This window comes from Labeo rohita, chromosome 9 (genome assembly GCF_022985175.1).
Source record: "Labeo rohita strain BAU-BD-2019 chromosome 9, IGBB_LRoh.1.0, whole genome shotgun sequence".
Lineage (NCBI taxonomy): Eukaryota > Metazoa > Chordata > Actinopteri > Cypriniformes > Cyprinidae > Labeo > Labeo rohita.
The window spans coordinates 13306006-13321414 of NC_066877.1; the positions used below are offsets into that span (position 1 = coordinate 13306006).

The window sequence follows — 15409 nt, forward strand, 5'->3', positions numbered from 1 at the left end:
CCCTGGGGTGATTGTGTAAATCTATCAGATTGTGGGTTTCTATAAAGGAAGGCTCTTGAGACTGACCGGTTAAAAGTGTGTGACATTTTCTTTTGTTAACTGAAAACGAGTGGAAATAAGCAGACAAAGCTGCTCTCCCCCTCACTGCCACCACCATAATTGGTGCAGAGTTCAGCCACTTACAGATGATGATATGTGTCACAGTTTTCAAGTGCATTTCGGGCAAAATATGTTGCTGCTTGCCGGTTATGGCCATAACTGCAGTGCTCTGCCCCCATGCTGAAACAATCACAGCTTCCTTTATTGAATACAACAAAATCGATACGTTTTTCATTTAGGCTTTGCGTGTATATCTGGCATTTCCAACTGTGGGAAAATGTACTGTATTTGTGCCGAGTGACTAGGCGAAAGAGATGTTATGCTTTGATACTCCCTGTCAAATTGTTGACTTGGAGGTTTGTTTAGCAGAGAGGTCTTTGGAGATTGATGTTTTGATTTGGGCAAAAGCTGCTTCACTTCATTAATGAGCGGCCCACAGCGTTTCTCAACATCTCTCTCGCACACTCTCTCAAATGTGTTTGATGCCAGAGGAGCTGCTATTTATCCTATGAGCTTGAATTGTGCTTAGACTCATTCATAATCAGAGAACATTTCAACAAGAGGAGGCGTAAAAGGGTGAAAGATTCCTTGCTCGCAGTGACAATGCTAGCATTAGATTAGCGTCATCCAATCTTATTTATCGCCACACAACCAGGGCAGGTGGAATTTGTTTTTGATTTTTCGCACGAAGGAGCATAATAATAAGTGTCGAAAGCTATCCGTTTGCATTCCCCGTCATCTCAGCGGAACTGTAAAAGTAATCCAAACAACTTCAGCAGTTTGATTTAAAGGAGTTCACTTCCAGAATGAAAATTTCCTGATAATTTACTTACCCCTTAGTCATCCAAGATGTTAATGTCTTTATTCAGTACAAAAGATGTTAAGGCTTTTGAGGAAAACATTCCAGGATTCTACTTCAGTGGGGTCAATGGGTTGAAGGTCCAAACTGCCCTTTCAGTGCAGCTTCAAAGGGCTCTACACGATCCCAGCCAGTGAGTAAGGGTTTTATCTAGTGAAACAATTTGTCATTTATATACTAATAATAAACTATTTAACCACAATTGCTCGTCTTACACCAGCCCGACTTCACGCATTACATAGTCATGCAGGTAAGGTCACTTGTGATGTAGGTAGAAGTACCAACATACACTGTAAAAAATAAAAAACACAGTTTGTTGAGTCAGCTTAAAATAATTTGTTATCCTGCTGCCTTAAAATTTGAAGTTCAGTCAACTAAAATAAGTTTAGTCAACTTGAAATGGTAAGTTGTACTAAGTAACAACTTAGATATTTGTGTCTGCTAAACTTAACAGATGGGTAAGTAACCCAGCTGCCTTAAAATTGATTCGACTCAAATATCTAAGTTGTCACTTAGTATAATTTAACATTTCAAGTTGAATAAACTTTTTTTGAGTTGACTGAACTTAAAATTTTAAGGCAGCCAGGTTACAAATTATTTTAAGTTGACTCAACAAATTGTTTTTTACAGTGAAGGCTCATTGGAATTACGTGACTCTATATACATTTATGAAATGAACACTAGAGGCAGTAAAATTCCTTTTCACACAAAGTATGATTTACACACAGAGTTTAAGGCAAGTATTTCCAATGAGCCTGGGTTGTAGAAGTACAGACCAGTGACGGGAATCACTGCGTTATAAATAAACGGCGTTACTAACTGCGTTATTTTTTTCAGTAATGGGCAATCAAATTAATTACTGTTTCCCCTGTTACAACACCATTACTGTTACTGACAATAAAATGTGGTGTTATTATAATTTATTATAATATTATAATGTTATTTTTAGTTCATCTTATCGATGCGCAGCGTACCTGTATTTGACAAACCGTAAACTCTAGTTTGAAGGCACACAACGTTGCTTTGTCTCACAAACACGCAAAGAAACATACAGAGCGAGAGAGTCTTATATACCATGCAAAATTGACTTAAATGTACTGTATTTGTGCCCAGTTACAAAGTGTTTACAAAGTGATGTTCAATAAAAGTCAAACGTCCTTTACAAAAAAACAAATGATGTCTAATGATTTTGAAGTTGGCAGAGAAAATGAGATGGAGTTTTTTTGCCCTAGCCTACCTTTTTGAACCAAAGTACAGATGAAGAACTAACCATGTGTGACTTTTCCAACGTGTATGCAATGTGTGAAGACATCTATGTGCATTGCAGAGATACTTTTTTAGGAAATGACTGATCGTTTTGCTAGATAAGACCCTTATTCCTCAGCTGGGATCGTGTAGAACCATTTTGAAGCTACATTGAAACTGCAATTCGGACCTTCAAACCGGTTATCCCCATTAAAGTCCATTACATGGTGAAAATTCTTGGAATATATTTCTTTGAGACTGAGGAAAGATAGATATGACCGTATTGGATGACATGGGGCTGAGTAAATTATTAGGAAATTTTAATTCTGGGAGTGAAGTAATCCTTTTTCTGAAGCAATTTGATCACTTTGTATGATGTACACAGTAAAAGAGGTTATTTACTCTTAAATCAGATCTAATTATTGATCAACTGATGTATACAGAACCCAAATTTACATACAGTACGGTGACAAAGCAATGACGTCAAACATCAAGACGTCAAAGTTCATTTTAAGTCATGCGACCTGGTGTGGATTGAAAAACTGTAGAATATAATGTTTGAGAAACTGTTCCAATCTACACCAGACCTTATTGAAGCTAGAAACATTCAAATGGCAGGTTGAGACGATGAGCAGTCTGTTGACAGGCTGCTTCAGTTAAAAGTTGTAAAACCCATGTGGTCGATGTTCGCACTCTTGTTCCTCCTCTGATAATCTTCTGCATCACACAGTCGATCTGAATATGCATATTGTTTGGTCCCCGGTGGTGTGGTGCTCAATTTGCTCTTGGAGTCTTTCCAGCTTTGTGAAAGTCCTCCTGCAGTCCAGATGGCCTGGAGCGTTTAGCTATGTTACAAAGGTTAGCCATCACTTTATCAACTAATTAGAATAACGAAACGAGAACTGCGTGATGATATAAATAATAAATGCTCACTTGTCATCTGATAGCCATGGAATCCCCTTGTTGGAAAAAAAGGTCAGAAATGTAACTCTGAGTGTTAATCCAATGAAAGCTTTTGGTATTAGAATGAATAGCTGCTTGGTGTTTGAATCTGCAATGAATCAAGGACTAATATAGAGGCATGAGAGGCATTAATCGTCGTGTATGTGTGTGTGGAGTCTTTCAAATGATTAAATTAGTAGTAATATTGTGCATTTATAAAAACTTTGCCACAGTTTCAGAGAATTTATTGCGTTGAGAACTGGAAAGAATTGAGATGGTGGTTCTGAATAATCTCCCACACTGAAATGATTCCTGTCAAGACAATTTAGTTTCTATGTGATCATTCAGTAGGGTTTAAAGAAATCGTTCATCATTACTCACCCTCATTTAGTTACAGACCCTTATGACAAAAAGATTATATGATTATGCATCGTGTGAAGATTTATTTAAATATGAGACTGCCAGATGATGATGGCATTTTTCTCATTCTACTTAGGCATCTTAAGGAGTTTTTCATTTCCACGTCTTGTCATTGGCTGCCAGCTGGAGGATTTTAAAGGCACTATTTTCTGTAAAGTTGCTTTGAAATAATGTATAGACTACAGTTCAAATGTTTGGCATCGATACATTTTTGTTGTCATATTTTGAAAGAAATCCTTATGCTCAGTCATTTATTTGATTAAAAGTGCAGTGGAACAGTGTCAGACCCCTTGGACTGTTTGTTTTGGTTTTGCCCTTTGTTACACCCCCCTTGGACTGTTTTGTTGGTTTCTCCCTCTTGTGTCCATATATGGTTTTTCCTGTTCCGTTCCTTGTTAAGTCATTATTGGTTAATCACCCACACCTGTCTTTGTATCGTTAGCAGTCCTTTATAAGTTGGATTCTGTTCATTTGTTGGTTGTTGGATGTTAAAGTTATGTTGGCGTGTGTGTTTCCCCATCTGTTCCTGTCTGGAGTTACCGTTTGTGGAATTTATTAAAGACTTTTCATTATATTCCGTTTTCGTTTATCTCACTCAACACACAGCCGTGACAGAACATCCGACCTGCAAACAGTTTAAAGACGAATTTTCCTCTACGCTTTATTTTTCTGTTTTGAAATGGAACTTCCTGCCTGCCCTGAACAATCTGTCTACCTGGAACTATCTACCTGCTGGAATTTCCCTCCCACCCTCCCTATATTACTTCCATCTAGCAGCCTTGCTGCTTCAACTATGCGACTGCTGTTTCCTGACAGCCCCACTGCTCACCCTCAGTCCACCATCTGTGCGGTGGGTTCGCCGCGGGTCTGCCAGTCCCCATCGGCGTCATGGCTGGAGGATCCCTCGTCTCCGCCTCTAGCCTCTGAGTCCTGGACTCCGCCTTGGCCCTTCGACCCAGCGGCTCCACCTCGGCTCTCAGCTCCTTCGTCTCCACTGTCGCCCGTCAGTCCACCAGCTCCACCGGGCTCCATCGTCCCTCCGGCTCCGCCTTGGTTGGTTGTCGCCCCACCATCGCCTCAGGACTCCACTCCTTCGGCTGCGCCTCGTCGCTCCGTTGAGCTCCTCCCTCCCTTCAGCTCCGCCTCAGTCCTCTGTCGCTCCGGCTCCGCTGCGGCCCTCCACCTCAGTCGCCAGAGCCCTGGGCTCCGCCTTGGTCCTCTGGATCCTCGGTGTCGCCCTGGATCTTCGGCTCTCCGTCTCGGCCTCGGGCTCCACCTCCACCTGCTCCGCCACCATCGGTCGGCCCCCTGGAGTCGTCAGCCCTTCCTCCACCATGGCTCCTCCCTCCGTCAGCTCTGACGTGGGCTACCATCGTGGCTGCGGTCTGGGTCTCACCTGACTCCTCCTGCTCCGGGTCCCCTCTGTCTCCTCCTTGGCTCCACCCTCCGTCAGATCCACCCTGGACACTTCTGTCTCCTCCTTGGCTCCTCCCTCCGTCGTCACCATCCTGGACTTTGTTTGTTGTCCTCCTCCCAGGAGTCCGTCCTCCGCCTGAGCCTCCTCCTACACTGAACTTTTTGTTTCCTTCCCACATCCACTTTTGTTTTTGTTTTTCTACGGCACGAGGTCGCACCTTCCGGGAGGGGGGAGTAATGTCAGACCCCTTGGACTGTTTGTGTTTGTGTTGGATTTGCCCTGTTACACCCCCGTTGGACTGTTTTGTTGGTTTCTCCCTCGTGTCCATATATGGTTTTTCCTGTTCCGTTCCTTGTTAAGTCACTATTGGTTAATCACCCACACCTGTCTTTGTATTGTCAGCACTCCTTTATAAGTTGGATTCTGTTCATTGTTTGGTTGTCGGATGTTAAAGTTATGTTGGCGTGTGTGTTTCCCTTCTGTTCCTGTCTGGAGTTACCGTTTGTGGAATTTATTAGACTTTTCATTATATTCCGTTTTCGTTCATCTCACTCAACACACAGCCGTGACAAACAGTAATACTGTGAAACATTAACATAGTTTAAAATTATTTTCTGTTTTTTAAAAATGTAATTTATTCCTCTGATGCAAAGCTGAGTTTTCAGCAAACATTACTCTAGTCATCTGTGTATGGAAGCCCATTTCCACCACTGAATAAAAAATAAGAAAAGGTAATTGTGACTTTTTTTTTCTCTCAGATTTGTATGATATAAACTCGCAATTCTGACTTTTTTTTTTTTTTAAAATTGTGAGACATGAACCCACAATTCTGACTTTCTTTTCTAGAACTGTGTGATATAAACTTGCAACTATGAGAAATAATTGATAACAACTCAAGTCCAATCTTGAGGAAAAAAGAATATGTTCTCAGAATTACGAGTTTATATCTCACAATTTTGACTTGCAGTTCTGAGAAAAGAAGTCAGAATTGTGACAAACTTGCAATTCTGAGAAAAAAGTCAGAATTTTGAGTTTATTTCTAAATTGTGACTTTTCTCAGATTTGCGACTTTATTTCTCAAAATTGTGAAAAGTCAGAATTGCGAGAGAAAAAAGTCCGAATTATGAGAAGTTAGCTTCTTTACTTAAGTGGCGGAAACATGCTTTCAGTGCTACATGATCCATCAGAAATCATTCAACATCTTTTTATTTCTTATTATCAGTTTTAATGTTTTTGTGGTACATTTCTTATTTGAGTGCTTTAAAATTACATTTAAAAAAGAAATACTGTCACTTATGATTACAATATGTTGAGTGTTAATTTCCTGATAATAAAAAAATCTTACTGACCCCAATTTTTTTTAAAAAAAGTGTACATTGTGAAAAGTGCTGTACATTTCAAACTGAACTGAGTAAAAAGACTATTTTTTTATGTTTACAATACAGTAAAAATACAGTGACCAGACTGTTAAGCTCTAAAAAGAACAAAAAAAAAAAAATATTCAATATTACTCAGGCTATATTTCAGCTCTTCAGAAGTTGTAATACCTTTGTGGAAGAAACAGAAGGAAATTAAGTTACTGTGGACTATAAACATTGTTATCTGCAATTACTCTCAAGTGTCTCACACTTCTACAACAATAACAGAAAATCATGTGACTTTAGGTTGAGCAAGTGTTAGTGCATTTGTTAAAAAAGAAAAAAGCCCCATTCTATTCTCATTCTCTAATCTTTTATTGGCAGCTGTCAGATAATATAATAGTCTTGGGATGTCCTAAAACATTGTTTTAGAGCTTCACTGCGCTAAGTCAGCCCTTTAGCCCACACGTACCTCCTGAAATCTCATCCTTTTATTTCATCTCCCGTTTTTGCCTACTATCAGTGTTTCAATATCAGAACATCATTGTAAGTGTATTAGAAGCCATCACCGTAGTAGCATTTATCTCCCTGTGTTTCAGTGTGCCCCGATTGTTTTGTCTGATTCCAGGGGCCAGGAGACAGTAATGGCCCAATCTGTTTGAAGTTTGAGTCAGGCTGTGACACTTAAAGAGATTTATAGAGTCGAGAGTTGCCTGCCAGGCTTACCACTGCCGTCTCTGCTGCTCGTGTAAATGCTGCTCTGACGTTAGGGCTTTGTGTGTTGTTCTGTGTGTGTGTGTGGGGGTGTGCATATATTACTTGCACTGTGGATGGCCTCAGTGTTTGCTTTGTGCTCTTTTGGCACTGCTTTGACCCTGTATGCACAACAATTATAGCTTTCTTTTGTAGTATCTTGTTGTCAGCCAAAATAATTCTGTCATAAATTACTCACCCTCATATCGTTCCAAACCTCTAAGACCTTTGTTCATCTTTGTAACACAAATTAAGATATTTTTTGATGAAATCCGAGAGACCCTGCATAGACAGGCCCAGAAAGGTTTTTAACATTATTTTAACATTGTTAAAATCGTCCATCAGTGGTTCAACCTTAATTTCATGAAGGTACTAGAATGTTTTTTGTGTGCAAAGAAAACAAAAATAATGACTTTATTCAACAATTTCTTCTCTTCTTGTCAACATACGTTCATGACAGTACTACGCATGCGCATAAAAATATTCTCCTAGCTCAACGAACAAAGGTGAACGAAGGATTCCTGAGGTAAATGTACTATGTTTCCCTGTTTGCTGTGCAATGTCTGTTTGCTTCTCCACAATGTCGCTTGCTGTTTCAAATGCGCACAAGTACTGCTCACTGCAGTGCCGAATGGCCTCCAGCTCCCCCTCTCTGGAGGTCCAGCTCCACCTCTGTGTGAACTAATGGGTGGAGTTAGGGTTAGGATAGGGTAAGGGGTAGGGTTAGGGTGTGGTTAGGTATCTATCTCCACCCATTACCTCCAGCAAGGGGGAGCTGGAGCTCCAGCTACTCCCATCTGGCTCTGCAGCGAGCACCCTCTCAATGCGCAAGGCCTTTAAATTAGCGATGGGTCATTCTTGAACGATTCGTTCATTTTGAACGAATTTTTAATGTGACTCGGGAAGAACGAGTCATCTCAGGGAGTGATTCGTTCAGTCGCGCATGCGCAACATCCTATTAGGTTCTGTACTGGAATTAGTTCACCTGTTTTGAGTCTTCGGGGATTTCGAGTCGTTCGTTCATCTTATGGGGCTGTCACTTGTTGAACAAACGACTCGAACCTGAAGACTTGAGAGATTAGGTGTTTTTGACTTCATCTACGGCTACAGACGGCGATCAACGAGAGTAGCCGAGAGCAGTTGCGGGCGGAGTTGAAAACAGAGCTGTCAAGTCGGACACTAGGCTCGTTTGAGATGCGCCTCGCCTCGCTTGAAATGCAGGCGAGAGTAGGCGGCTGCAGTGAAGGGAGGAGTGAAAAAAGTGCAGTCAAGACGGACAGTTCTGACCTCTCGAAGTGGAACAGAGACCCACGAGATCAAAGGCGGATATCGCGTTATCACACTCACGTGCTGTGTTGCTGATAAACATGATATAATTTCAGCTCTGTTTTTATATGAAAATAAATATGATGAACAAGACACTGAAAGTGCTTGCTATTTAATTTCATACGAAAGGCGTATTTATCATCCATTTTTACTTTAATACAAACGTGTATTTTAGATTTTTATAGAAATATGACAACAATCACATATCTCATGCAGAGATCGCACTGGCATTGTGTTTGGGAATAATGCAAAATTTAAACACATAATCACACGATATTAGATTAAAAAATAAAACATTTTAGAAAAGAACGGCAACATTACGGTTGTCTGAACCAATGAGCTTTAAGCTGTGTCGTCATCCAGGCGTTTCCCATCGTGCCTTTGGTCAGCGCAGTCGGTGGAGAGCTACTGCGCACAACTGCGCACTCCGACACAGCCGCCTCGCCATCGCAAGAGTTTTTTTTGGCACACGTCAGCATGACATGAGAGCAAGGCGGACGCAACTCGGACACATTTCTAACCGGCATGCATCTTGTGGTGATCACCGGTGATCGATTCTGCGCAGAATTTGCTCATCTCAAACAAGCCTACTTTCTGCTCTCGTTAGTGAAGCTCTCACGGTGTTTGCATGCTCTATCACAGATGAAGTGAATTAAATGCAATATTTGACAAATACACGTACTTTTCAAAAGCGTTTTCATGAGCAACAGAAACACGTTTCATATACTGCTTAATACAGCGCCTTCTGAACAAGAATAATAATCAACATAAACATATACTATTTAAATACTAATACTAAGTGGGGTTATTTATGGTTTTATCAGTGTTCTGTGATAAATCTGACTCAATATAACATTGCGATTACAGTAAAAACAATTTTATTGTTCTAAAAACACAGATTTGTCAGCATTATCGGTCTTGAGGATGTTAAAATAAAAGGTGTGTTCGACTTCATCTACGGCTACAGACGGCGATCAACGAGAGTAGCCGAGAGCAGTCGGGGGCGGAGTTAAAAACGGAGGCGTCAAGACGGACACTTTCTGTTCTCGTTAGTGACGCTCTCGCGGTGTTTGCATGCTCTATCACAGAAGAAGTGAATAAATGCAATATTTATCAAATACACAGACTTTTCAAAAGCGTTTTCATGAGCAACAGAAACACGTTTCATATACTGCTTAATACAGCGCCATCTGAACAAGAATAATGATGAACATATATATGCTATTTAAATACTAATAAAGTGGGGTTATATATGCTTTTATCAGTGTTTTATTATAAATCTGACTCAATATAACATTGCGACTACAGTAAAAACACTTTTATTGTTCTAAAAACACAGATTTGTCAGCATTATCGGACTTGAGGATGTTAGAATGAACCCAAAACACACCTGATGGTTGTCATGCGGTAAATCTGGCCAATCGTAAAACAGCCATGTGGTCTTCAGAGCTCCTCCAGCCGCTCTGAACAAACTGCGCCGGCTGAGTCAGTCGGCTGCTCTCGAATCGCTATCGCGGTACTTTGATGCCACACGTCACAGTCACGAGGCGTCGGCGCAGCCTCAAGTCGGACAAAATTTCTAATCGACATGCACTGCTTCAAGTCAGAATTTGATCGAGCTGCGCAGCGCTGCGTTAAGTCGAACACACCTATTAACTAATCAATTCTCTTTCCGGCTCAGACTGCATAGGTTAAGCTTATGGGGGTGTCACGTGATGAACGAACGACTCGAAAACGACTGACTCAGCCGGTGTTTTAACAAATAATGCTACCTGTCAGATTGTGCTACCAATACTGTGTTTTTCATACTGTAATGTTATGTTTAGAGTTGGGGTAGGTGTACACCTTAATAAAGCCTATTATGATATTAATATCATGCTGGAAGCAAAATCTGATAGGTAGCACAAATTGTCAGAACACCGGCGCAGTTTGTTCAGAGCTGCTGCAGGAGCTCTGATGACCACATGGCTGTTTTACGATTGGCCAGATTCACCGCATGACAACGATCACGTGTGTTTTGGGTTTATTCCAACATCCTATAGTCCGATAATACTCACAAATCTGTGTTTTTAGAACAATAAAAGTGTTTTTACTGTAGTTGCAATGTTATATTGAGTCAGATTTATCATAAAACACTGATAAAAGCATAAATAACCCCACTTTATTAGTATTTAAATAGTATATGTTTATGTTGATCATTATTCTTGTTCAGATGGCGCTGTTTTAAGCAGTATATGAAACGTGTTTCTGTTGCTCATGAAAACGCTTTTGAAAAGTCTGTGTATTTGATAAATATTGCATTTAATTCACTTCTTCTGTGATAGAGCATGCAAACACCGCGAGAGCTTCACTAACGAGAGCAGAAAATGTCCGTCTTGACGCCTCCGTTTTCAACTCCGCCTTCGACTGCTCTCGGCTACTCGTTGATCGCCGTCTGTAGCCGTAGATGAAGTCGAACACACCTCTTGTCAGATAAGAGGTGAGGTGAGCTAATCATAGACTAAAGACCCAGGTAAACAATGAATTAATCATTTCTGTTTCTTATAGCATTATAGTTTTGTCTTGTTTGTAGTGTGATCAACGTTTGTGTAAGCAGTAGATGTGTTAGGGAAGTAACACGTAACATTTTAATTATATTTTGCTAAAATGAACAAAATTACTCGAAAAAAGATTAGTTCATTTTGCTGAACGAGACTCAAAGGTCCGAGTCGGTAAAATGATTTGAACTTCCCATCACTACTTTAAATTTGAATAAAATCCGATTAGCTGTCAGTGTTTTATTTAAGCGACCCAACGATATCGCTCCCCTGTATCGTTATTGGCATAGTCCTGGTGTAAACTAGATACAAACATGTTTCTATTCTCCAAAATATCTTCACCTTTCTGAGCCAATTTTGCATTGACTGGGCTTGAGGGTCAATTTTGGTCAATTTTAAACACAGGTGTCCTAGCAGAATAACCACTGATATAATTTATCACATCAACTATGAAAGTGTCCCAATATATTTGTCTTAATTTTAAACATTATATTAACTTTTAAGTTCAAAAAGTTTTGAAATGCTGTTTTTAGTTTGATATTTGGCATCTAATGTAATGAAATTTGTACATAACTGCATTTTTAAAGTTTTGGTCAGCTTTCCCTCTAGAGTAAAACACTGTTTATTTTCTAGACTTCTGAATATTTATGCAATTTAGAAAGTTAATTACATTTTCAGTCTGAAAGAGCTTACGTGGTCATTACTGTCTTCATTTCATCCTTTATATAAACATAAGTACACACACACACACAAAACCAGAAAATCTGCTTTGAATTTCTTCTATACTTTCACAGTTTGTTGGAGGGAGTTACTTAGCTAGTCCAGACAGCAACAGGCTATTGCACAGGAGAAGTTAAAGCTCAAAACTAATATATATATCATTTCTCTTCTCTCTCCTTTGCCTGTCATGCACTGCTAATACGGACATCTTCAAAGGCTCAGGTCAGTGCCTCATTCTGTGTTTCTCCCTGTGCATCTGTTAACCCCACTGCCCCGCTGGCCTCCGTGGCCCCAGCCCTCCTCTGAATAAGAGGAGCGCTAGTGTATTTTGATCACGGGCTGACTGAGATTTGAATTAGTATGAAGTACATTTTCATGTCGTCTCTGGCCCTTCGACTGACATTTGAGAAGGATCATGGGACTTCATTATCTGGCCCAGAGTACCTACATCCTCCAAGAGGTTACAGGAGCTGACCTGTGAATGGCATAGCTGGTTTATTTTTCTTAAATATTACCTCCACTTGAGAGCTAGGGAGTGGAAGTTGCTGTGAGGGAGGACAGGATCCTATATTTGTGCTATTTAGAGAACAGACGGGAAGTTTTCCTTAATACGCGATAACCGAGCGCCGCCTTTGCTTTGTAAAAGTCGGACGGCAGGTTGGATATTTATTGTAGAAGCTGTCAGGCATGCCATAAAATTTTCTCCATTAAGGGCTTTTAAATAAAATAAAATCATTTGCTGCTGTTGATGAGTGTTGCTGAATTAATGATTGTTTCTTAACATGGCAATTTCATTTCTTGATATGGTCATGTTTGTAGAGCTTGATGTTTGTTTGTGTTAATGAAATTACCCTTTTTTTAATGCTTCAGTAGATTTATTGCCAATTTCATTCATCATCTTTTCCCTCACTTCTCACATCTTGAGCGTCGTCTTAACACTTGTTTGATTATTGTAATTGGAAATTCAATGACACTCATTAAAGGAGAGGAGAGGAGACGAGCAGAGACGAGAGGAGACAAGAGGAGAGCGCTGATGGGGCTTTTAGCAGCTGCAGGGCCAGATGGGATATTTTGAGAGTGTGTGTTAGGGTCTGTATATCCCCTTAGGGAGGAAGCTATAAATGTACAGTCTCATTTGTTCATTGTCTTTTCATAAGCCACTTTCTTACAAGCTTTGCTGGTTTGGTTGCCAAGTATTTCATAAGTGCAGTGTTTGGCTTCTGGACTCATTTGTGAATGAAATCATGTCTGGTGAAGTTAAGAAACAGGAGAATACGCAACATGTGGCACATCAAAAAGCCTGCTGCAAATCTCTCACCAGTCACCAGCCACCAAAAAATAGAGCATAATCAGAGCAGACACACATCTGACGCAAACCAAAACAGTGCTGTGAGAGACTGAGGGAAAACAACACAAGATGATCGCAAACCATTTTCTTTCTGAAATGTGATGTATAAAACATAAACAGAGTATGGAACGAGTATCATGCTTGCATGGCTTGATTTTGTTGATCAGAAATGGACCCAATCATGAAAAGTGGGTATTTTGTGCCACAAAAGGCCAAACCCTGACTTTAAGTTTATCATGGCTCCTACTCAAACACAGGGCAGCCACTTTTGAGGTTATGAAGGATAAAGGTCAAGCTATTTGGCAACTGGATTAATGCAAATTCAACCAGTTGGTATTTTATTGGCAGCAGTTTGCATTTTTTTTTTTTGTCTCATTTCTGCATTTGTTTCTTATTCTGTAGCAATGTAAGTATAAATCCGTAATTGTCAGTCCAAACAAATTGATCAATACGTGTTTAACATTCCTGCCACTGTATTGCATGGAATTCCACTTTAAATGAGTAGAGACGGACCGGCTGTACAGAGCAGCGAGACTTATATAACCATGAGTTATATAAAAAAGATGTTATAAAAAGAAAGAAAAGTTCTGATTTCAGGCTTGTCCTATTTATTATTTTTAAAAATTCTCAAGTGATCTCTCCAAAACATTGATTTCACTTCTCTGTTGTCTTTCCAAACTGTTGGCTTAGAAAAGAATTTTCAGAGGCTGCATGAATTAAAAATGTATAGGCCAGTTTATTATATGTTAGTATTAAATTACTATATGCGACCCTGGACCAAAAAAACAGTCATAAGTAGCCTAGGTAAATTTGTAGCAATAGCCAAAAATACATTGTATCGGTAAAAATGATTTTTCTTTTATGCCAAAAATCATTCGAATATTGAGTAAAGATCATATTTCGTGAAGGTATTTTGTACATTTCCTACCATAAACATATCAAAACTTAATTTTTGATTGGTAATATACATTGCTAAGAACTTCATTTGGACAACTCAATTGTTAGGTTTTTTTGCAACCTCAGATTCCAGATATTCAAATACTTGTATCCCGGCCAAATATTGTCCTATCCTAACAAACCATACATCAATGGAAAGCTTATTTATGTGTGTGTGTATGATTGTAAATATCAATGATATTTAAAAAAACTGACCCTTATGACTGGTTTTGTTGTCCAGGGTAACATATATAATACTGAATATAATGTATAAATAGTCTGTAGTCCTCATAATGCCTGATTTCAACAGTAGATTGAAGTATTATGTTAATGGATATGCACATTTAATATTTTTGATGAATGCAACTGCTGACAATAATTGCAAAAACACTATTACAAAAATAACACTTTATATTCAGTAATTAAACAAAACAGTTACAGGTAACAAAACAAAACAAAATAAAATAAAATAAAATAAAATAAATCCTGGTGAGACTGATTGACAAGCATTTTCTTCCAGTCTAGTTGATGTTGGCTGAAATGGACAGTTGTCTCAGAAGCAGATAAAGTGCTTACAAGAGAACCATTTAACAGATTGTACTTCCATCCCTCACAGCCTTATTTTTGTTTGCATCTGATTAAAAATGGTGTCTACCCTGACTAACATCTACAGAAAATATCATATGTAGAAAAGAGATTACAAAAGTTCTTAAATGCATTGCTTTATTAGACTTTTTGAATGTAATCAAGCTTTTCTGGTTCACATTAACCACCCTGATGCAAGTCATGCAAGCTTCAATATCACTCTTGTGTTACATTTAAATGGATTTTGCAATAATCAATGAATTATTGCTGTCCCTGTGTGTCTCTAGGTGTATGAGGCTGTGCCCTGTCGAAGTGAATGCAATGAATACGAATGGGTGACAGACCCCTGGTCAGTCTGCACCATCAACACAGTGGACGAGCTACCAGCCTGCGGTGAGGGTGTCCAAAGCCGCAAGATTCGGTAAGCAAGGTCACGTTCTTACAGAGTAACTCCATCACAGATGCTTTTCTTAGGGGTCACGACCCACTCCAGTCTGCCACCCTTGTCCTCCACATCGTCATTCTGCTGTTCTTTGGCTGTGACAGGTGTGTGAGGCGTGGCAGCGGAGATCTGGTTAGCAGTGTGAATGAGACCCTGTGTGACCAGGATGAAATCCCTCTCCAAGCTCAGACCTGCGTCCTGCCGTGCCCTAATGACTGCGTGATGTCCCAGTGGAGTCAGTGGAGCACCTGTTCCATAGTAAGACGTCCTTTTTGTCTGGTGTATCCTTAAGGCACAGTTTAAAAATTCAGCAACATTCTGAACCGACTCATGATGCATGGACCAGCATACAGAATCCCCAAAAAAGTATTTGTGTACTTTTGGACACTTAAAGGGATAGTTCACACAAAAATAAAAATTAC

At 39.7% G+C, this 15409-nt stretch overlaps 1 protein-coding gene across 1 annotated transcript in view; it reads left to right on the plus strand.

Annotated features, from left to right (window-relative positions):
- Positions 1-15409, plus strand: part of thsd7ba (thrombospondin, type I, domain containing 7Ba) — a 245242-nt gene that overhangs the window by 197224 nt on the left and 32609 nt on the right. The window contains 2 exon segments of the mRNA XM_051118747.1: positions 14833-14966; positions 15092-15245. Of these exon segments, the coding sequence (XP_050974704.1) occupies positions 14833-14966; positions 15092-15245 (288 nt within the window).